This window comes from Microcaecilia unicolor, chromosome 2, assembly GCF_901765095.1.
Source record: "Microcaecilia unicolor chromosome 2, aMicUni1.1, whole genome shotgun sequence".
NCBI classification, from domain to species: Eukaryota; Metazoa; Chordata; class Amphibia; order Gymnophiona; family Siphonopidae; genus Microcaecilia; species Microcaecilia unicolor.
The window spans coordinates 446,813,517-446,838,598 of record NC_044032.1 but is presented as its reverse complement, the minus strand read 5'-3'; the positions used below and the strand labels follow the sequence as shown (position 1 = coordinate 446,838,598).

Genomic DNA, 25,082 nt, shown 5'->3' with positions numbered 1-25,082 from the left:
AATGTTGCTACTAATTGGGTTTCTGCCAGGTACCTGTGACCTGGATTGGCCATTGTTGGAAAACAGAATAGTGGGCTAGATGGACCATTGGTCTGACCCAGTATGGCTATTCTTATGTTCTTATGAATGACTAATAATAAATTATTCACACCTTCAAAGAAACCTCTGCATCCATCACTATGTGACTATGGGCAAGTCACTTTGCCCTTATGTTCTTCAGCTCCATTGTAACTAGGGGTAAGCAAGATAAGCAACCGCTCAGGGTACCAAACCCAATCATGAGTGGAAAACAGGCCGGCAACACATGAAACATCTGAAACAGTGCGGTGCTCCTTCTACCATCCAGACTGGGTAAAAGACAAAGAGACAAAAAAAGGATAGAGGAAGTGCAGGTAGCTCCCAGCAAAAGTAAAAGGTAAATAAAAATCATCACTAGAATTGTATAAGTCCTTGCATCCTCACAAACCAATTTATCTATGGGAAAGTTCATTCAATTTAGTATAGACATTTAAAGTCCTCTTTACAAGACTCTAGTATTAAACAACTTCTTGGTGCCTTGCTTGGCTGAGGTGGGCGACCATTCCTTTTAACTAAAACATTTTTAGCTTAAGGAGTACTCTGTAGCCGCATATCCATGAGGAGTGGCATTATTTGCTGTTCCAGAAGAAGGTTAAGGGCCACCCTTTGAACTTCCTCTGGTACATAGGTGTGCTCTGGCTCAATACTTTTTGCTTTTGTTTTCTCTTCATTTTCGTTTTAGGAATATTGCTATGTTCTGTTTGTTTAAAATAGTTTATATTGTATTATTTATGGTTTTATGTTGTAATCTGATTTGATTATTTTGCAAACAACAGTTGAACAGAAAATATAATAAATAAAATATATCACCAAAAAAACCAAACACCTATTGGTTGCACACCAGATAAAATATATCAAACACTGTTTTAAAATGAATCAATACATTAACAAAATGTATGTTTTGAAACAGCCCAGTTTTTTGTCACTGTAGGATGATAAGGAGCTCACAGTGGGAGGCAAACAATTCCAAGTTTCTGAGTCCCTTCTCACAATAGTACTCGTTCCTTTTAAACCAAAATGACATAGCCATTGGTAATGTCAATCAAATGTCACGTACCAAATGCAACTGTCCTAACAGAATATAAAGAGACATATATTTAAATATATCTTAGAACCAATCCATACAGAGTTTTGAATACAAACAAAAATCATTTGGAATATGATCCTAACCCTTAATGGGAACCAGTGCAATTGAATCAGGGTAAGGAGTGACCCAATCTGTCCATCCTCCTCCCCAGACCAACTTCACTGCCAAGGTTTGCAGTCTATGTATTTGTTTATCTGGAAGGCCCAAAAATACAACATTATATTAAATTCTAATGGGATAAGACCATAGCTTGCACAAACGCCCATAGATATTTGGGCTTGATCCGATAGATCAACCTCAAATTATAGAAAAATTGGTGTCTTCAAATGATTATCAAAAAATGCATCATTAGTCCAATGAAAAAGGTATCACTTTAGCTTGAAATCGACCCACGAAAGAACGAACTTCCGCATATTACTGAAGACCCATCTCTTTGATAGAGCATATCAAAAAGATCAACCCATGTGAATATGCACAACTTGCCTATATAATTTCAGAATTGTTTCTTAATATCTGCTTGTATACTATTACTTTGTTTCTATCATCATGCTTACCAAGATCATGCAATACCAAATGTCGATATTACTAACATTCGTCTACTACTCACGATGTATTGTAAGCCACTTTGAGCCTGCAAAGAGGTGGGATAAGGTGGGATACAAATGCAACAAATAAATAAATAAATAAAAATTTATCTTTCTTCAGTTTTATTTTTATTAATTAACTTTAAAGTGGACTAACGCAGCAAACCACAATGCTTTATCCAATACCCATGGTTAATTTAGAGTCTACTATTACACCCAAAATTCTAGTCTCACTCCACAAAGGAGCATTTATACCAGCTAAAAACTGGACTGGTCTGGGGCACCTGATATTCAGCTTCCCATCCACAGAATGTTAGTTGTTTCCAGGGTTTATTTTCAGTAAGGCATGTATTTACATGTTTTTGATCTTCTCAGGATAGCTTGATAACCTTTTGACTATTGAAATGAGCAGTCATTTCATTTATCATATTTGATTTACAGTGCTGTTAAATGATGGTTTCTGATACTATATCATAATTAGTCCTATTTATCAGGATTCAGTTTATCTCTAAAATTTCCTCAATTGTATATATTTGGTCATTTTTGCAATTGCTGTTAAAAAATTGTAAATATATGTCAACTTGTATCTGCTATATAGCGCCTTTGATGAATCTCTTCATAAAGGTGGCTTCCAAGATGGTATTTTTGAATAACGTCCATGCCTGATTTAGTGTCCTAACCTTAGGAGCCAATCCTTTTAGTTTCCTTTTAGCTATTTTCCTCATTTTATTATAGTCACTCTTTTGAAAATTAAATGCAGCTACAGTAAATTTCCTTTGTGGATTCATCCCACATAGTAGCTTAAACTCGATCATGTTATGATCACTGTTTCACAGGGGACCCAACACTGCCACCTCTTACACTATGTCCTGAATGCCACCAAGGATGAGATCCAAAATGGCTCCCCCTCTTGTCATTCCTGGACCAGTTGCTCCAAGAAGCAGTTGTTTATTACGTCTAGAAATTTTATCTCCTTGGCACTCCCTGATGTAACATTTATCCAGTCAATATTGGGGTAACTGAAATCAACAATAATCTCACAATCCTACCTACTGTGCAACGTGTTTGAGGGACACACTGGTAGATAACACAAAGAAAAGTGGAGAAAAAAGACCTCAGGTCATTTGGCTACTCCTCGTTCTTAAAGGACAAGCCTTTTGTGTAATGAGGGAGCCTAATCAATCATAGGTCTTAAAAAAACTCCACACTACTAAACTTCTCATTGACATTAGCATGAATCCCAACAGGCAGGTGCATAGGAGACACAATTTTCATATATATTAAAGCTTGGCAAGAGTACTTATAGGGTTATAGGGTAACTGAAATCACCCATTATTATAGCATTGCCCAATGCGCCAGTATTCCTAATCTCTGTAAACATTTCTTCATTTGTCTGTTCGTTCTGTCCCGGCAAACGGTAGTAGAGCCCTTTAATAATACTCCTTCCCTTCACACATGGATTTTCTATTCATAATGATTTCACGCTGCTATCTGTTTCATGTGGAATGTTTACTTTATTTGACTCAATTCTCTCTTTAACATATAGTACAACCCCCCCCCCCCCCCCCATCCAATTCAATCCTCTCTATCATTGCGATACTTTAATCATAAAAATATTCAAGAGGGATGGCAGACCAAAACATTCTCCATGGTGGAACCAAATTGGGAAGCAAATACTCTCCTGATAAGTTGAAAATGGGGGGGGGGGGGGGGGGGGGGAATAGGGTTAGATAGCAATGTCTTGGGTTTCTTTACAATTCAGGATGTATTTAGGAGCTCTATTTACTGTATGTTATTTCATTGATGTATTATTTTACCTTTATTAAAAACTGTGTTGAATGATCTGTATAACAGTGGCAATATATAAAAGATTGTATAAATAAATTATAAATTAGTGAGGAGAGGGATGCAATTACAATTGCCTACCCCAAGTACAAAAATGCTTAGTTATAGCTCATTAGCAACAACATTCTTGCGTTTCCTCATTCCACTTTAAATGGTGTGTGCAGTGCATGAAAAAACAAACGCCCATGCTATTTCTGCTTTGGAATATCTTCACAAGAAAGAGTACAAGACAAATAGTAGTAAGTGTCTCAAAACCCTTCAGTTCACATCTTCAGGTAGCGTTAATGTATTTAAAATGGTCATAAACTGGTAATTTTAACATTAAAAAAAAGGATACAAATTTTTTTATTTAAAAATAAGAAATGCATAGGGCAGCTGGAAAAAAAAAAGTAATAACATCTTAAGAATTGCCATATTGGGACAGACTGAAGGTCCATCAAGCCCAGTATCCTGTTTCCAACAGTGGCCAATCCAGGTCACAAGTACCTGGCAAGATCCCAGAAGAGTAAAACAAATTTTACGCTGCTTATTGTAGAAATAAGCAGTGGAGTTTCCCAAGTCCATCTTAATAATGGCTTATGGACTTTTCTTTTAGGAAATTATCCAAACCTTTTTTTAAACCCTGCTAAGCTAACTGCTTTACCACATTCTCTGGCCATGAATTCCAGAGTTTAATTACACATTGAGTGAAGAAATATTTTCTCCAGTTTGTTTTAAATTCACTACTTAGTAGCTTCATCGCATGCCCCCCCCCTAGTCCTAGTATTTTTGGAAAGAGTAAATAAGGGATTCATGTCTAACCCATTCCACTCTACTACTGCCTGCAGCGCTTTCACATGGAGGTGAGAGGCGCTCTCATGTCAGTGCAGGGGGCCCGGCACGGACGGGGGAGCGAGCGGCAGCGAGGAGGGTTTCTGGACATGGGGAGAGAGCAGGGCAGAGAGGAGGGTTGATGGACATGGGGGCAGGGCAAGGGAGAGAGCAGGGTGGGGGGAGGCCAAGGGAAAGAGGATGGTTGCTGGATATCGGGGGAGGGCAGGGGAGAGAGCAGGGTTGGTGGACGGGCGGGGGGGGGGGAAGCCAAGGGAAAGAGGAGGGTTGCTGGATATGGGGGGTGGGCAGGGGAGAGAGGAGGGTTGCTGGATATGGGGGGAGGGCATGGGAGAGAGCAGGGTTGGTGGACGGAGGGGGAGGCCAAGGGAAAGAGGAGGGTTGCTGGATATGGGGGGAGGGCATGGGAGAGAGCAGGGTTGGTGGACGGGGGGGGAGGCCAAGGGAAAGAGGAGGGTTGCTGGATATGGGGGAAGGGCAGGGGAGAGAGGATGGTTGGTGAACGGGGGGGGGGGGGGGGGGGAGGGGAGGCCAGGAAAGAGAGCAGGTTGCTGGACATGGATCAGGGGAGGGGAGGGCAGGGGAGAGAGGAGGTTTGCTGGACATGGAGGTGTGAATTACAAATCTCGCCCGTTTTAACGAGCTTAACGGCTAGTATATATATATATATATATACACACATAATATACCTTTTATATCTATCTGTCTATATATATATATATATATATATATATATATATATATAGAGAGAGAGAGAGAGAGAGAGAGAGAGAGAGAGAGAGAGAGAGAGAGAGAGAGAGAGAGAGATACATATATTAGGCTCCATATCTTCTGATGCCACTGTGACTCCTGAAGTAAGCATGCTCTGATTTCATGACTGACTCAAACACCAGAGAAGTTTGAGCACTAGTCACTTCCTGCAATCAAACGGGCCCTTTTTCAGTTTCATGCAGTTTGAATTCAGGAAATCTGTGCAATTGGGGCCATTGCCAGTTAATGAAGGCTACTTCTTAGAAAAACAATGTGATCACTATTTGTTTACAGTTAGTCACAAATGCAGCACACTCAGCTTTCCTTCCACCTCCCAATTTGTAACCCAAAGAGCCTTAACTATAGACAGCTAACAAGAAATGAAAGACTGTGAATTTATTGGATTGAAATTGAGAACATCATCCCCCTAATTCTATAAAAGTCACCAAAACCTTGTGTGCACAAATTTGGGTGTGTGCCTTATTTGCATGCACAATTTAATTGAATGACTGAATTAGTGCCAATTAGTTTTTTAACAAGCAATTATTGGTTACTAACTGGAATCAATTAAGATACATGTGCATAAATTTATGTGCGTGATCTGTGCCTTAATTTTATGCACACCCCTAAAAAGAGGGAGTGGAAATGGGAAGGTCATGGGCAGTTCGGGGTGGATCATGGGCATGGTTTTGGCTTGCACACAAATTTATAGAATAAGGGGATTCTGTGCGTAAACTTAGGTGTGAGAATTTGCACCATGTTTTCATTGGTGCAAATGGACACGGCCAAATTTACAATGCAACCCCTGGGACTTAAGCGCTATTTTATAAATGCGTTTAAGTAGGGTTTTTCGGCACCAATTTTTTTAGGCATGAGTTATGGAATTCACCCTCAAAAGACCAAAAATGAAGGAAATCAAGCCAGATTTGTGAGGTCAATTCTTTGCAGGGAATATGGCAATGTGAAAGGCCCTCACAGTCAGATCATGCTAATGAGCCAAACAGCTGAACTCCTCTTTACTGTTTTACATCTTTCCAAACTGAAACAAACATACCTATCATCTCTTTCATGTTCTAGGCAAGTTAAAGATGAGGAGAAGGAAGGCAATTCTATGTGAGCATCTCCTTTCAGGCAGAATTTAGGAATATGCAAATAAACGGCGGTAATAACTCACAAAAGCTCTCCTGCACCTACCGCCACTCCCCATCCCTCCCTTCCTTCCCCCAAAGTTGCACAGCACTGCAGGGACACCTCTCCCAAAGGATTTATGTCTTCTAAATTGCCCATGACATCTTTGAACTGCAAATTAAGAAAAAGCAGTCTGTATACCCCCAACATTCTTCCAAATGACTCCAAAATGTCCTATTGCAGCAGAGACTTCTGCCTGAAATTTGAGACATTTCCCAGTACTTTACGTTTCAACAGGATGGAGCTCCAGTGCATCGAGGGGTCCTTTTACCAAGCTGTGGGAAAAAGGGCCCTGCGCTAGCTGTGGGGGCCATTTTTCCCACATGCCAAGGCCCTTTCTACCACAGTGGGTAAAAAGTCCCTAGACAAACATGGCTCATGAGGTAAAAGAACTCTTTACCACGTGACCATAAGGCAGGGAGCTCTTACCGCCATTCACTGAGGTGGCGATAAGGATTCCCGCGGTAACCCAGCAGTAACTGGGTAGTGAGCGGCGAGACTGATTACTGCCGGGTTTCCACCGCACAAGCCATTTCTGGGGGTTTTCTTTTTCCCCTGGAAATGGTGCGCGCTCTTTGTAGTACTACCACCGGCGGCAGTCCCGATTTAGCGTTCGCTTTGTAAAAGACACCCCCCCTCCCGAGCTCACACAACAGCTCAGCTCTTAATTAAATCCCAGAATTCACTGAGCCAACAGCTCAGTGGCATCGAAGACTTTGTGAATGTGTCAAAGTTAGAGGGCACTTTGAACACAAATTATGAATTAACTAAGAAAAAAAAAACCATTATACTAATGCAGAGGTTCTCAACCTAGTCCTTGGGATACACTTAGCCAATCAGGTTTTCAGGATTTTCACAAAGAATGTGCATGAGACACATTTGCATACAATGAAGGCTGTGTGTGCAAATTTATCTCATGCATATTCATTGTTGGTATCCTGAAAACCTGACCTGCTAGGTGTGTCCTGAGGACTGGATTGGGGACCCCTGTACTAATGTATTTTCAAAGGTCATACTAAATGTTTAAACAAAAATAGCCCTGCGCGGCTCCCCAAAATGCAATTGCTCTGATGTCCCTCACCAGAAGAATGGAAAAGGATAAAGTTATGTCCTAGTACCCAAACGTGTCACTATGAGTTGCTTATTAAATATTACATTCAAAAGAATGGGGTCCTAAAGAAAAACTATGTACTTAAAAAAGGGCTATCAGAATGCAGACCGAGGGCTGCCAAATTCCTTCTCTAACTTCTTCTGCTCCTGGTCTACAGGCGGTGAGACCAGGAATGGGATACAGTCTAAAGGTACCAAGGACATCGCTTATCACTGGATACTGAAGCACAGGGGCCACCTCCCCTGAGAAGGACGATGCAGAATAGAGCAACCTTGTGTTCTCTCTTTGGGATACTTGAAAGAAAAAAAATCTGTTTTGTCATCAATGGGGGGGATTTAAAAGGTCACAAGGGCAAAGGAAGACATATACTCTACTGACAAAATCGTTTAACTGTTAAAACAGTATTAATTTCCACAAAAAATACGTTTCTGCTTATTTTGCCTTATTCATTGGTTTCCTTTCTTTTTGTCTTCACTATACTTTGATCCAGGTATTTTAACATATTTTTGCAATACTAAATATACACTTTAACTATAAAATCCTCTTTCCTCAAGTTTACTTTTCAGTTTAGGGTTCTTATTCCTGTTTCACATATACCCTGTGATGCCTGGGGGGGGGGGGGGGTTCTGATGAAAAACAGCACTGTAGCACCCTAAATTACTTAGCCCCCCCCCCCCCCCCCCATCATTACAAAGGTTAAATATAAGCAACATTCAAAACGTTCTCTCTCATCCGAACCAAAAATAAATTTGTATGAAAAAGGACATTTGAGGGCTTTAAATTCTGTAAAGAATTTGCCCCGCAAACCAAGTCAACACCAGACAATTGTGGGTAAAACCACGCTACCACACACCAGGGTTTCACCGGATCCCGATGGGGTGCATCATCAGCTGTGAGACCACAGCCAGCAGACTCGAGTGCGTGCATTGTGAAGTCATTTCTCGCACTGTTCCAAGTCTGATTGCTTAGGGCTCAGAGAACCTGCCAAGAACTTTCTTCTTTCCTTTTTTAAGCAACCTAAACTGAACTGTGCCACTGATAGGAGGTGGGTGTTACTATTCGTGAAACCGTGCACTGTGTTCTTTTTATAGCTGTACTGAGCGCCTGGCGCTCTGCTGAACACTTTTGTACTGCAGGAACTGTGAATGTGGAGGCACCTGCACTGGACGAACGGCTGCAATCTTAAAAGAGAAAGAGAAAAGCCGTTACCTCCAAACTCTGCGCAATCTGCCGGATGTAGAGCATATTTAAATCCTCCAGGATACGCAGCCTGTCCTCCATCTCCGAGTACCTGGCCCGGAGAGCTTCCTAAGGAGCTCTCTCTCTATCTCTCTCACCACCTGCTACATCCAAGTCTTGAAAGGAGGGGGAGTTGATGGATCCCTGTGTTTGTAATCCAGAGTCACTGCTGTCTCCCTCAGCCACGATCACCCCTGTGCATGTCCCCTGGCTTAACGTGCCCATGACCTCCTGAACAGCACCGTCTTAGTCTTATCCATCGCAGAGAGCGCCGCACACCCTCAAACCTCCGAGGCAGATCTCGGTGTGCTCTTCTTGCCCGCTCCCCGCCTCCTTTTCCCCACTAGCCAGTCCCAGACAACAGCTGTTTCCTGCTGCAGCCAAAATGCACACTTCCCTTCCTGCCGAGAAAACTTTTTTTCCCCCGCTCAGATTTCCACCAACTCGCGGCACCCTGGAAGCAGGAGAGTTCACTGGGTCCTTTACAGTTCGACAGACAAATCCAGATGGGAGATCCAGAGTGACCCCCCCCCCCCCTTCCTGTGCTCTGCTGGACCACGTTTGCTGGGCTTCTAAGGCACTGTTTCTCCAGTCGTTGCCTCGATTCTTTTGCGGGTCCCCCCCCCCTTTTTTTTTCCATCCACAGATTCCTGCTCGGAATGTGCCCGCACTCCCAGCTGCAGATGAAAAAGGCTCTTTCATTCCTGTTCCAGTGTGGCTTTCACATCCCCCCTCCCACACAACCAGCAGCTAGGAGAGAGGGGAGTGAGGGGTGGATCTCTCTCTCTCACACACATATACTGTACATAGCAATCCATACTGTACTGACAGTCACACAAATTCAGAGCACTCAGTGCAGGGATGGGGTGAGAACAGTAGGGCCCAGTTACACACACACAGTTTCTCTCGCCATCCTGCCCACTGCAAAGTAAAGAGACTCCCCTGAAGCCTTTTACCTACTACTACTATTTAACATTTCTAAAGCGCTACTAGGGTTAAGCAGCACTGTACAGTTTAACATAGAAGGACAGTCCCTGCTCAAAGAGCTTACAATCTAAAGGACAAGTGTACAGTCAATCAAGAAGGGGCAGTCAAATTGGTGCAGTCTAGATTTCCTGAAAGGTATACCTCCAGTCTTACTCTTATTCAGTTGTACAGCATGCCATTAACCAGGCAAGGTATGTCTGTAATAAAGGTTATCAAATAAAAAAATAGGGGGGGGGGGGAGGAGATCCCCCAAAACATCAGGATACCTTTTTAGTGGTTTAAAACATTGTGTTGCCCAATCCTGTAAAATCAATTAATAGCTTACTGGCGCTAAAAACACCGTTCCTCAGGTCTGAACACCTCAAGAAAAAATAACATTTCCAAAAACTAGAAGTGGATCATAAAAAGCACTTCAATAATATTCTGAAAAAGGAAGGTGGGGTGGGTGATAAGTGATCAGAAGGTATGCGGTATGGGTCATGCAATCAAAAACAGCAGCTCAAAATGATTAGGGTACCAAACAATTCAAAATTTCAACTAAAACTAAACAGAAAAAACACACTGTCTCATCCTCTCATGCCTACACAGCACGGATAACCCCACAATTATCAACACCCCAGATAACACCCTCCTTATCTCAGACAGCCTGAAAATCCTCGGCGTTACAATGGACCGCAACTTAACACTAGAGAGCCAAGTGACATCCACAACAAAGAAAATGTTCCAACGCATGAAACAATTCTTCCCGAGGGGAACATTTCGCAACCTGATACAATCAATGGTACTAAGCCATGTAGACTACTACAATGGAATTTATGCGGGATGCAAAGAACAAACCTTAAAGAAACTTCAGACTGCTCAAAACACGGCAGCTAGGCTTATCTTCGGAAAACCGCAATTTGAAAGTGCATAACCCCTTCGCGAAAAACTACACTGGCTCCCAATCAAAGAACGCATTGCTTTCAAAATCTGCACTCTGGTTCACAAAATTATCTATGGTGAAGCTCCGGGATACATGACAGACTTGATCGACCTACCAACTAGAAACACATCCGAATCAACACAAACGTACCTAAATCTGTAATACCCAAGCTGCAAAGGACTCAAATACAAATCAACTTACGCGTCCAGTTTTTCCTACATAAGCACACAACTGTGGAATGCACTACCAAAAGCCTTGAAAACTACGTACAATCACCTAAACTTCCGGAAAACACTAAACTGTTTAAAAAGGCATACCCTACCGATCCAACATAAATGCCTGATCTCTGCAACACAATAAAACTAAATATCATAATGGACATAACACAACTCTTCCGTTGTACGATTCCCTAGTGTTGCTGTGCCACATGAACTTTATCTTACCACATCACTTTGTATTTGTTTACACCGGAGTCTGTAACGCCTCTCCGGTACTATGTAAGCCACATTGAGCCTACAAATAGGTGGGAAAATGTGGGATATAAATGTAACAAATAAAAAAAATAAAAATTACCCCTCCCTGGATACAGTAAAAGAAATTACTCAATATTGGGTCTGCTCAGCACCCACAGAGCCTATGCATGCAATTGATATATTGCCTTGATAGGCAAAATAGATTTTTATGGCTTATAATAGGTTAAAAGCCCATATCTTTGGGAAATCTTCTCTTGTCACAAGGTGTCTGGTCGTTTTAACTTCAAAAGTCTTACGTTTCTGGATTGTTTTAAAACTCCCTTTCAGTAACCTATCCTAAGACTCAAAAAGAGCAAACCAAAGAGGTTCCACCTTGTTCTGGTTTGTGGCATCTGATAGGATGTCTATGTGAGCTGATTCTTGTTAGCATTTGACCCATCTCCCTCCTCACGTTTTCTGCACTGCAAGATATAACATATACTACATTAGAAGGGAAGCAGCAGTGGGGTCCTCGTTTATTGCATGTCCTTCCAAGTGGGTGATACTTTCATTTGTTTTTTTTTTATTTCTTAACCTTTTCTTCTATACATTCAAGAACACTAACATGGCAACCATAACTGACATCACAATCTCTCTAGTACTTGGAAGTCCGGCTGCAGTGCAGAAGGCAGGCTGGAAACCATGGGTCAATGAGAGTGAGAGATCCCTCCCTAGCACTTAACTGTTTGCTAATCAGGGCTGTGGAACTGGTACACCAGACCTTCTATTCCGACTGTGACTCCAGCTCCGATGACTCCCACTGATACTGGGCTTTCATTTTTTTGTTCTGGATCTAAAGTGCTGGTAAATATAACTTATTATTTACCAGTACTTTAGATCCAGAACAAAGAGATAGATAGAAACATTATAATATATAGTAAATTTTGAAGCTGGAGTCAGTATATTTTTACAGACACTGAGTCCACCCAAAATTGCTTCAGATTCTACAGCCCTGTAGCTAATCCAGCTTGCCTCTCAATTACAAACTATCCCACATCCAGAAGGTAAAGAAAAGTAAAGGTAGTCTCCTTTATGCAAGTACCAAGTCACAAACAGCTTTATGAGGGCCACCACTTATGTGACAGTTTCTTAGCAGATTGTTAGCTGGTGGTTTGGATGGATGGCTGAGTTGGCCAGAGGCCAGCTGTCTGACAGAAACCCCAGCGTGGGCTTTTACCTAACCTAGGCACAGTAGGCAAGTGACCTACCAATTGCACCGTAAGGCCTCATGAACATCTTCAAATCTGCCCCTTTTTAAAGAAGATGAAGTGGATCCAGCATGGGTCTTCCCTCTGCTGCTGGCACTATGAGGGGGGTGAAGACAGGATACAGTATTCCCAGCACAGCCCCTGGACAGAGTGTGGGCCAATTCACTACCTGCTTTCAACTTGAGGTGCTCTGGAAATCATTTTCCTACATAAGTATGCAGTTGTGGAATGCACTCCCAACTCACTTGAAATCGATCAACAAATTAAGTAACTTCTGCAAATCTCTGAAAACCTAACTCTTTAGCAAGGCTTATCAGGAGAACCCATAACTAACTATTACACAACTTCTATCTTCCTTCACTCAGAAAGTATCTTCCTATAACTGCTTGACCAGATCCTCTTGTTTTCCCTGACATCTGTATAACATCAATTGTATTCTGTACCCTGGTATGGTGATGCCATAACAGGTCTCTGTAAGCTACATTGAGCCTGCAAATAGGTGGGAAAATGTGGGATACAAGTGCAATAAATAATAATAATTTCCAGCCAGTAGCCTCTCAACTTAGTAAGACTGAACTGAGACCCAGCAACAGTATCACTGTTAACACTGTAAAACAGCAGTTTAATATAGTTAAACCAGGGGTTTGCAAGCCAGTCTGGTTTTCAAGATATCCACAATGAATATATGCATGAGATAGATTTGCATACAATGGAGATAGATAGTGCATGCAAATTTATCTTTTACATATTCATTGTGGATATCCTGAATTTCTGATGGCTGGGTGGGACCCCAGGACTGGGTTGACCCCCCCCCCCCCCCCGGCCAGTAGATAAGGGCAATGCCAGGGCAAACCAGGCACTCACCCAGAGTGGCAGCTGCAATTCAATCTAAATAAGTCCTGATAACCACACAAACTCAAGGAACCATCAGCACTTTTTACTTGAAGGAAGGATGGCCCAATTTCAAATAGCCTATTTACCTTGACAAATGGCTTCTGGAAACTGTCTTTATTATAAAAGTGCAAACTCTATTTTGCACAGGATTATTCTGGGAAGGGTAATAATGGGGTAATCATGATGGTTGAGTTTAATTATCAAAATCTTTGGTGAAGAGGACTGGAGACGTGACAGTTAATTTGAAAGGGGGGGGGGGAGGCAGCAGAGCTGAAGGCCTGCCTAGGCCAAGCACCCAATATCTTTGCATCAACTCTGGACTATACTGTATATACTGGGTTCAAAGACCATGAATGTTGTGGGAGGATTGGATTTGTATGTATGATCGTTCCAGTGTGGCATCTTCGACTCCAGCTCACGGTGGTATCAAATCCTGGACCCAACAGTATAAGAAAAGAAACCAGCCCACAGCATAAAAGCCACTACCCAATAAAAACTTTAGCAATGTATCTCAGATATCCTGAGAGTAAATCCTCCTCCCCGCTCTGTCTCCTCTGGACACCCCTGCTACAAATATCGGACTGGTTCCCTTAACCTAGAGATTCTTAATCTTTTTTTTGGTTCCTGCACCTCTTTAAAGATCACTTAAACCCTCATACTTCTTTCCTAAACCACATGTCCATTAGTGACTGCTGACAGCTACAACATGCTAATTGCTAATATGTCAATAAAATTACAGTAGCACAGTTATACTGCCAATAACTGTCCTAATTACTGCCTTCACTGTCTAGAAAGTTTCAATAAATTGCCTCAGAGTTCAAGACCCTTCTCCACACCCTGCTTAACCCTCTTCCTGCACCCCTAGGGGATGTGGGCACCACTGGTCAGGAGCCTTGCCTTAGCTTCTCAGGCAGCAGTGGAGACCACCTCTGCTAACACACCCAAACACAGCCTTTCAGGACCAAGTTTCACAGTCCAGCACATATATTATTCACACCTTCATCATCCAGAAAGATTTGGGTTACCATAAGTCCACTTTCACCCACCCACACATGTCCTCTTTTTGAGGACACTGCAGGACATCTGGGCAGGTTTTGCCAGCCTGCCCTTTTGTCTGGGTTTGCAGACAAATGGGCAGTCTGGCAGGCCTCAGGGTGTCCTATCCTCCCCTCCCCTCCTTTACCTTATTATTGTGCCCTAGTGGCCTCTTCGGGGCAGGAAAGAGCCCCCTCCTCTTTCATGCCCAGTACGGCTGCAGACCTGTCTTGCTCCTGGCACCAAAATGGCTGATGAGAGTTCAAGCGGTGGCCTCGTGAGACTTCTGCAGAAGTCTTGCATGGTCACTGCTTGAACTCTCAACAGCCATTTTGAAGCAGCGCCGGGAGCACAACAGGTCTGCAGCAGAAGGGGCTCATTCCTGCCCCGAAGAGGCCATTAGACCACCAGGGCACTACAATAAGGTACAGGAAGTGGGGAGGGGATGTGTATGGAGTCAAGTGGGTGGAGAGAGGCTGGAAAAAAGATTGGCGAGACATGAGTGGAGAGAGAGGAAATCTGGCTTTCTTGGGGAGCGGGGGGGGGGGGGTCAAGGTGACAGGGGGCGAAGCTGGGTGATATTTTGTGTCCTCTTTTTTCTCAGGGCAAATATGGTAACCCTAAGAAAGATGGAAACTCTGTTAAGAGCTCTCCTCCACACCCACACTCTGTCACGGGGAGCAGGGGCAAGGTCAGTGATCCCTGCCAGCCACCTCACTCAGATTCACCAAAGTTATTCAACAAATGCATTAAGTTAATTCATGGAAAAAGACATAAGAGTTTTTAAATCTTTATTTCCAGGCATTCTGGCAATTACCACAGCATCCACACTCATATTCAAGAAACTTTATTCACATGACAAAGAGGCATATTTTCAAAGCACTTTGGGAGGCTAAGTTCCATAGGTTTCTATGGAACTTTGGGAGGCTAAGTGCTTTGAAAATGAGCCTAAATGTATACTAGCAGGAGGAACACAGCCAAACTTTTCCTGCCTCACGGATCCATGATCAGAACTCCTGCGATAAAGCCAACAGCACACAAGCCATACTGCAGGAACAGTACAGAAAACTAGCAGGTCAATGCTAAAAGGAAAAGGTATTCAAATTATATGCATGCTGTAAAAGTGAAAGCAAGGGAAGAATGTGCTTGGCACATGCGCAGAACAGTTTTGTGGTGCGTGCAGCTCTTGAGTGCATGCACCAGGCAAACTTAAACATGAAGCACACATGGGTGCCGGTCTTCTGCACCTTTAAATATAAGCTTTTCATTTTTTTTTTTGTTTACTTGGAAGGTTTATATTTAAGCACCGAAAACAGGCCTCAATGTGTGCTTTTACTTTGAGGTTTGCTCTGAATTGCACGCACTTATCTCAGTACCAGCAATAAGGGGCTTGTACAAGCTTCCTTCTGCTTCCACATTAAAGAAAAAAATGGCAGGTTTTAAAGAAAAAATCATGGGCAATCCTCTCTTCAAACACCCCAATGCGTGCTCCGAGATGATGCTAGGTTTTCAGCAGTAAGGGTGCCTTTGTTCTGTGCGCTGTTTTCTGAGCATTGAGAGGGAATAGGAAATGTAGTCAAACTGATGGTAATGAGGTAATTTGCATATTATTTGCACTAATCGTTGGCACTCACATTGGCTCCCACTAGAGCCCTCTGAGCATTCTGTGCTCACTATGGCGCTAATCACTTCGAGCACTGGTGTTAGGTTCTGAGCATCTGCCTATCAGTGCAAAGGCCCCTTATTTAGCTCACCATCCTGCCTTCAGTATCACTTGATCACAGGTACCTACATCACACATATTCTCCAGCTCCTTCACAACTGATTTTATTCTCTCATAGATTCCTGTTCTCTCATCACTTACTTACCTCTTGCTTTCCACTTCTGGGTCTCACGCTTCTCCTCTTTCCCTAGACAATGCTGAATCAGTCCCTTTCAGTATCTGCCTCTGTCTAGGCAGCTGTTCCGTCTTATTCCCCTCTCCATGTGCTTTTAAGGAACTCCTGGGCCTGCTTCCCCTCCCCCACCACTCTCACACAGGCACTGAAGAAAAGCTTTCCTGTTTCCTTCCTCTGTTCTCCCTCTCCATTAGCCTCTCCATATGCTCTCAGTCCTCTCACACACACATATTTTCACCTACTGGAAACTTGGAAGGTGTGTGCTTCCTGAAGCACAGCATAGGAAAATATCCAGGGGCACCCCCAACCTTCCCAAGTAGAAATGAGAAGAAATAGGCTATGCTGAAATTACCCTCCACCTGATCCTCAGCTTTGACAGGCTGCAAATCAGAGGAGCCATCTGTTTAAAATCTGCTCCCCCCCCCCCCCCCCCCACACTCATTACTCCTAGGAGTAATGAACCATTAAACTGAGAAGAGCCAGGCTCCCTTAGGAAGGGCTGAGGGGCAGGAAAGGTGCACAGCGCAGCCTTTGGGCAAGTTTCTTCAACAAACTCAGTGTCAAATCAGTTTAAAACTCCAGCCAGGATTCAAACCCACTTCTGAGCCAGAGCTGACAACTTGGACTTTGGAACTGAGGAACTGAGTTCGATTCCCACTTCAGGCACAGGCAGCTCCTTGTGACTCTGGGCAAGTCACTTAACCCTCCATTGCCCCATGTAAGCCGCATTGAGCCTGCCATAACTTACCCAGTTCCTGGAGAGAGACTTTTTGGACAGTCCTGATTTTAAACTCACATCCCAAAGTAGTGTGGAATTTATACTGCCTGATTCTACCCATTCCAGTGCTGCAAGACCCATGATGCATCAGGATGTGGTTGGCAGAAATCTAGGATTGGCCTAAAATCTCCTGGAACTAAGTACCTTGGAAGCTCTGCTTCTCCCACTGACATTCCTTATGACCTTGGGCAAATCACTAACATAGCATGTACTGGCGTCTCGGTCGGTTGAACTGAGTGGAGACGAAGCTGGTCTCATCACAGTCCAACATTCCCCTGAGGACACTTAGGGGGAAACATGCACGCATGTCGGGAACCATCAGCATGACGATATAAAATCAAGGACTAGGAACATTTTTGAGTTCATGAGGAATTAAGAGCACAAGCAAACAGAACTTGGGACTGACTCTGTAATGAGCTGAATGATCCATCTAGGAAGGCAATAAGTATCCCACGCTCCGTGGTTAATGGAATTTCAGTATGAGAATTAGACAGATGCTAAGAATTATCTATGAATAATTAATGAGAAATATCAACTGAGTTCGATTCCCGGCACAGGCAGCTCCTTGTGACTGTGGGCAAGTCACGTAACCCTCTATTGCCCCATGTAAGCTGCATTGAGCCTGCCATGAGTGGGAAAGCGCGGGGTACAAATGTAACAATAAATAAATAAATAAATAAATGGGACACCACGGGTAGGCGGTAGGGAGTGCGATGATGCTAATATGGGTATTATCTCATAAGTGAATGGACAGCCGATACGGTGTGGGATACCCAAAGTCTGAGCACAATTAGCATAAAAAAAGTTTTAAAATCTTTTAGTTTTTCACGTTTTTACACTTTAATTTTGATTTTGATGTTTTGATTTTCAATTGATTGTGGTTTTGGAGGTAGGATTTATTTAATACAGTGAAACCAGTGAATTATCTATACCCCAGAAGAGTATTCACTACATTAAATTTTAACTGCCAGACCCTCGACCATTCTTCTAACGTTCGGTGATCCCTTCTACTCCCTCCGGGGTATTCACTCTATTGGCTATTTTCGTGTCATCCGCAAAAAGGCACACCTTTCCTTCCAAACCTTCAGCAATATCTCCCACAAATATAATAAACAGAATAGGCCCCAGCACCGACCCCTGAGGTCCACTGCTCACCTTCCTTTTCTCCGAGCGGATTCCATTTACCACCACCTCCTGCCACCTGTCGGTCAACCAGTTTCTTATCCAGTTCACCACTTTCGGTCCTAAGTTCAACCCTTTCAGCTTATTCACGAGTCTTCTGTGGGGGACTGTATCAAAGGCTTTGCTGAAGTCCAAGTAGATTACATCTAGCGCACGTCCCTCATCCAGTTCTTTGGTCACCCAGTCAAAAAAGTCAATAAGATACGTTTGGCAGGATTTTCCTTTGGTAAAGCCATGTTGCCTCAGGTCCTGTATCCCGTCGGCTTCTAGAAAGTTAACTATCCTTTCTTTCAGCAGCGACTCCCATTATTTTTCCTACCACCGACGTGAGACTTACCAGTCTGCAGTTTCCCACTTCTTCCCTGTCTCCATTTATGTGAAGAGGGACCATATCCGCTCGTCTCCAATCTCGTGGAACCTCTCCCGTCTCTACAGATCTATTAAATAAATCTTTAAGAGGTCCCGCCAGGACCTCTCTGAGCGCCTTCAGTATCCTGGGATGTATCTCACCTGGCCCCATAGCTCTGTCCACCTTCAGATTCTCCAGCTGTTTATAAACTCTTTCTTCCGTAAGCGGCGCAGTATCCACTCCATTCCCAGACGTTCCCTCGGCAGCCAACCACGGTCCTTCTCCAGGATTTTCCTCCTTGAACACCGAAGAGAAATAATTGTTTAGCACGTTCGCTTTATCTTCATCACTCTCCACATAGCCATTCTCATTATCCTTCAGTCTCGCAATTCCATTCCTCTCTCTTCTCCTTTCTCCAATATATCTGAAAAAAGTCTTGTCACCTCTCTTTACATCTTTAGCCATTTTTTTTCTTCCACTCGCGCTTTCGCTAGCTATATTTCCCTCTTTGCTTCTTTGAGTTTAATCCGATAATCTTTTCCGTGATCCTCTCATTGCGTTCTTTTGTATTTCTTGAACAAAGCCTCTTTTGCTCTTATTTTTTCAGCTACTTGTTTGGAGAACCATATCGGCTTCCTGCTTCTCTTGTTTTTGTTTACTTTCCTTACAAAAAGATTAGTTGCCATATTTATAGCAGCCTTTAGCTTGGACCACTGTTTTTCCACTTCTCCTACGCCTTCCCACGCCAACAGCTTCTTCTTCAGGTACTCCCCCATTTTATCAAAATCAGTACGTCTGAAATCCAGTACTTTGAGTTGTGCGCGTCTGCACTCCGCCTTCACCCTTATATCAAACCATACGGTGTGATGATCACTATTACATAGGTGGGCACCCACCTGGATATCGGAAACACTACCTCCATTCGTGAGCACTAGATCCAGCACTGACCCTTCCCTCATGGGTTCCGTCACCATTTGTCTGAGCAAGGCACTTTGACAGGCATCCACAATCTCCCTACTTCTTTCCGATTCCGCAGACGGGATGTTCCAATCCACGTCAGATAAATTAATCTTCCAACAGTAGCACCTCCCCTTTCATACCAATCATTTGAATATCTTCTATCAAAAGATATTCTGATAGAAGATGGGGGCCAGATGATTAAAAACCCCGCGCTGTTCCAAACAGTGCTCTAAAAATAGCGCTGGAACAGTGCGGGGCTTTACCACCCCTATGATCAGAGATAGCGCTATTATCTCTGATCATAGGGTAATGTGTGGGAGGATCCCACACTTGTTTGACAGGTCAGGACCCATCAAACACAGGGGCTGGAGGTTTGTGGGACCCCTAGACCCCCTTGCAACTACAAGGCCCTAGTGGCCTAGTGCCCCCCAAACCCCCACACCCCAACCCGGCGACACGGGAGCAGGAGGTCCAGCAGACCTCCATTTCCTTCGACCCCCCCCCCCCACAACACAAGCTAGCAACACAGCCCCCTGACCAAAAAAAAAAGCCCTGGTGGCTACAAACTCAAGCACCCCCTCCCCCAAAACCTGGTGGTCTAGTGGTCTATCCCCGTACCTTAATGGTGGAAGAGGGGAGTAGTACACTCCCTCCTCTTCCAGCGCCACCTTGAAAATGGTGGTGCCCAGCCCTGCCCAGTGCATCCTGGGAAGCGCTAGGTGGGCTTCTCCCTTATATGGTGATGAAGCCCTGCCCAGCACATCCCAGGATGCACTGGGCAGGGCTGGGCCCCACTATTTTCAAGGCAGCACTGGAAGAGGAGGGAGTGTACTACTACACTGCCTCCCCTCCAGCATTAAGGTACTAGTAGCGGTCCACTAGACCACCAGGTCTGGGGGGGTGCTTGAATTTGCAGCCACTGGGCCACCAAGGCTTTATTTTGAAGATGATCCGTTCTTTGACTGGGAGCCAGTGTAGCTTTTCACGGAGGGATTTGGCACTTTCGAAGCGTGTTTTGCCAAATATCAGCCTAGCAGCTGTGTTTTGGGTGGTCTGGAATTTTTTTGCGAGTTGTTCTTTACATCCTGCATAGATTCCGTTACAGTAGTCTGCGTGGCTTAGGACCATTGATTGTATTAGGTTTCGGAAAGTTTCCCTTGGGAAGAAAGGTCTCATTAATGCCAATTAGTGTCAATAATTATTGTTAATTGGCAATTATCAGTGCCGGTTTGCAAACCAATTCGGTTATGCACGTTGTTATGAAGTACACTTCAATTTCCTCACACAAATCTCAGCATGATATATAGAATCCGGAGGAAAGTGTTCCTGCTCCTGATCTGACTTGACTTTTTGCAAAGTCATGGAGCATTGACCAGCCCACACTCATTGGGCAATAGGTATATCCTTCTGTGATGTTGGAGGGAAGAATAAATAGCATTGCATCCAGGAGCTCAACTCCTTCTTCTGCCCTCCGTGAGAATCCAGGAAGCAGAGTGCAGGAGTCCAGAAGAGGCTCAGGGACAGCCTGGAGTGCTGCCTCTTTGACAGCCAGCTAGGTTACCAGCTAGTGTACCATCTTTCCTAAGCTGACATGGCTTGACCAAAAGTAACAAGCATGATAATAGGAGAAGGGATTTTTAAGATCCAAAACTTTCCTGGCCAGATGATCAGCATAAAGGATCCGTGACCACAGGAGTCTCAGGCTCAGAGATGTACCTCAGAATGCATTCTGGATGCAGCCCATTGTAACATCTGAGGAGAAACAGTACTGAGGTGCAAGAGACCTGTCTCCTAAGCGCATCCCTCACATCCAAGGGCTGCTTGATGTGTTTTTTTCTAAAACCGTTTTCCAATTGTTGTCATGGGAAGGAGAGCAAATATGCTCCAAATGTGTATTTCCACACTCAGAAGATAGATTTTGAATCTGAAAAGAGTTTGGATTTTCCACTTATATACTGAACATTAGATGCTAATGCCGCCTGTTTCAGGTACCAGGCTTTGCAACTATCTACTCAAATTTCCCATTTTGCTTTGTTTTCTTCAAAGGATACCTACAGTGTCCACTTCTCTCTTTTTGGAGTTTTGTATCAGTTCAGTTGAACTCTTGCCTCTCCCTATACACCAGGACTCTTTATTTTAATAATTTCACTGGTGTTTTACTGCTTTCCCTACACCGCCCCCTAAATTTTGATGCCAGTGGCCTTTTATGTAGAATCTCCGGGCTGCCCTCACCCCCTTGTGACAGGATAGCTACATTTCATTTCACAGCATTCTCAGATGATGCCTCACTCTCAATCATGCAGTCCCGAGTGATAGCCTTCCCTCAAAACCTAGGTTCAAAGTTATTCTATTTCTTTTTAGTGCCAGTAACCTGTTTTCTTTTTTTTTAAGTGGAATCCATCCCATGGGAACAGAGACCTCTTTCTCCAAAGTTCCTAATATACTTGAAATTCTTTTCCTTGCACCGTCATCTCATTCATGTATTGAAACTCAAACTGTCTGCTTCTGGGGTCCTGTGCGTAGAACCGGGAGCATTTCGAAGCATGGAGGTTTTGGATTTTAATTACCTCCCTAAAATCTTAAATTTGGATTCCAGAACCTGCTTCTGTCATTAGTACTCACACGCACCACTCTAAAATTCTGACAAGTGAGGTCCATTACCCTTGCACCATGGGGGGGCAACTTACCAATTGATCCTCGCATCCACCCATCATTCAGCCAGTAACAGCAGCATCCTTCTCCCTTCCCTCCTAGCCATATACTGAAGAGTCATCCTCAGTATGAGAAGATCAGCACCTGGAAGGCAAAATTGCTTACTGCCTGCTACTCTAATGCTCTAGCTTCTTTCCTGGAGACCCTGGTCCTCTCAAGCAACACATAAACTGCAAGCAAAGAGGTGGAACCACTCTACCGTATCCCTCTATATCTGCCCCTCCAGCCTATTGTGAGATTCGGTTGCGCTGGGATGAATGATTCATGATAAGATGTGCACACAGGTGATCAAACAAAATAAAAGCACATGAAATTTTTTTTTAAGGAAGAAAAGCCGCAAAAATGAATGATAGGTGATCATGAACATATGCAATTAGTCAGTCATAACTAAAAGCAGTAACACAAAGTTTCCTGTTTTCTTATTTGGCTTCTTTATTTATGAACACGCAATTTCCTTTCCTTAAGCTGCATCTCGGTTCTGTACTATGAAACCACTTAAGGTCTGGACATCTACTGTGTTGTGTTTTTTTTTTTTTTTTTTTTTTTAAAGAAACCAAGATGCAGTAAATGAAATGCAGATACCACTACCTTTGACGCAGACAGAAGCCCAGTGTACTTGCAGCCTTGTGGGAACATTTAAAAATTAAATTTTTTTTTAAAGATACAACTGTTACTCAAGGGTCAAGTATTCTGATGGCTTAAAAGTTCCAAAAGGAGTGGCCATTCGCCTGGTGTAGTGGATCACAGGTGAAAAAGCACAGAGAGGGAAAGATTTATTTAGTAAACTTTGATTTATTACCCTATCAAAACAGCCCAAGGCAGATTGCAAAAATACAGTCATAAGAACTCTTTTTAACCTTTTCAAGAATATAAATAAACTTTTTTCAGTTGCCATATGGCAACAAGGAACATGAAAGGATTAAGATCACATGTCTTACTGTTAAATCTCTGCAGGATAACTCTCTGAAATTTTTATCAGACTGTTTAACAGACTGTGCTCCCTTGGGTCTCAGCCCACTGCTCTGAACATTTGGCTTCTCCTCCACTCCTTCGTCTAGACCAGTGATTTCCCAAACCTGGTCCTGGAGGCAACCCAGCCAGTCAGGTTTCAGGATATCCCCAATGAATATCCATGAGAGAAATCTGCATGCACTACATCTCCACTGCATGCAAATCTCTCTCATAAATATTTCTTGTGAATATCCTAAAAACCTGAGTGGTTGGGGTGCCTCCAGGACCAGGTTTGGGAAATCACTGGTCTAGAGGTTCTTGCTGCTCTCAGCAGGCCCCGTTGCAGGTGTCTACGTGAAAAAATAGTCCTTCATTTGAAAGACTGCTTTTAGTTATGCAGTTCTAGTGGTTTGGAATTCAATTTCACTTGAATGCTGTCTTGAATTAAACTGTGTGTTATTCAGAAAGAAAGTTAAAGCTTGGGCTATTTATTAAAGCATTTTTAATTTGTCTGCCTCATGATTCTGAACATATTTTAGTAATTTGACAAAGGCTTGTACTGCAAAGAATTATTGTACAACTTATTCCACAGGAAGACAACGGAGTTGAATATTCTGATTCAGGGTTGTAAATTCTATTAGCTTAACCCAAATTTGTTGATGAAACAACTATTGTCACAAGTTGGACAGGCTGTCACAGTCCTGTGTAGGAAGATTTTTGTCAGCTCTCCTTCAGCCCCTTTGGATCCAAAGCGGTCTCTACTTAAACAATAATGAAAACTACTCAATTACTATAAATCTCTAGTGTTCCTTCAGACCTCTCTTGCCTCCATGATCTCCACTGAATAATTGCAAGTTTTCTGTTACAATCACACATTCCTTGAGTACCTATAAGCAGACCCCTACACAGTTCCTGAGGAAAGGGACCCACCCTGAGGGGGGATGAACCAGAATGCCCACTCTACCTTACTTGACATCACAGTTTACCCACTTCTAGAAACATCCACATTTTACACTATAGAGAGGCCTAGCCTGCCTTTACGTTATTTTCCAAGGAGATGGGCATAAAGTTCTGATTTCAGATTGTAATTCCAGGTTCCAACCTCAGTATGGAGAATTTCAAGACTGCAGTCTTCTAATATTCTGGCAAACGATTATACACCCGACGATGGACAACACCTCCAGACTCACCCCAATTTCTTCTAGAATGGGATTAACAGATGCAGAACAATATTAGACAATATAGCACCACTTCAAACCAGAACCTCACATAGAAAAAAACTTAATACCATGGTTTAAACGAAGAACTGAAAGAATTAAAAACCAGTAAAAAGACTAGAAAGACATGGAACAAGAAAAAGACAAAAACACACTCAATGACTGAAAACAACTACAAAGAAATACAATACACTATCAGACAAACTAAAAGGACGTACTACAAAACCAAAATAGGACCAAAACTACAAGGTATACACACAAACTCTTCTCACTCGTAAACCATCTCCTAAATACTAATACGGTTACCTCCAACAACACAGATACCCCATCAGCAACCAACCTTGCAAATTACTTCAAGGAAAAAATCATAAAGCTCCGACTCATGATACCTAACAACATAACGGATTACACAAATATCCTTGAATGTCTAGACCCGAAACCCGGGGAATACCCAGCAGATCGATCATGGGACCAACTTTGACACTCTTTCATCAAACGAAATCTCACATTGGCTTGGAAAATACGCCAAATCGCAATGCAAAACTAGACATTTGCCCTAATAGTCTAATAAGATCGGCACCCAAACAATTCAAAGCAGACCTCACGACCCACGTAAATTACAGGACTCCAAAATGGGCTCTTTCCCACGGACAAAGGAAACATCCTACTTACTCCGCTACCGAAAGATGCTAAGAAAAGCACAATGAACCTAACCAATTATCGCCCAGTAGCATCTATTCCACTTATAACCAAACTCATGGAAG

The 25,082-nt window shown here is 43.1% G+C and overlaps 1 protein-coding gene across 3 annotated transcripts in view; it reads right to left on the bottom strand.

Moving 5' to 3' along the window:
- Positions 1-25,082, bottom strand: part of RTKN (rhotekin) — a 244,889-nt gene that overhangs the window by 134,523 nt on the left and 85,284 nt on the right. The window contains exon 1 of one of the 3 annotated variants that reach the window (XM_030190904.1): positions 8,684-9,058. The exons of the other annotated variants lie outside the window; for them this stretch is intronic. Within the exon in view, the coding sequence (XP_030046764.1) occupies positions 8,684-8,755 (72 nt within the window). The 5' untranslated portion in view covers positions 8,756-9,058. Of the gene's footprint in view, positions 1-8,683; positions 9,059-25,082 lie in introns of those variants that run through there. 3 annotated transcript variants of the gene reach the window in all.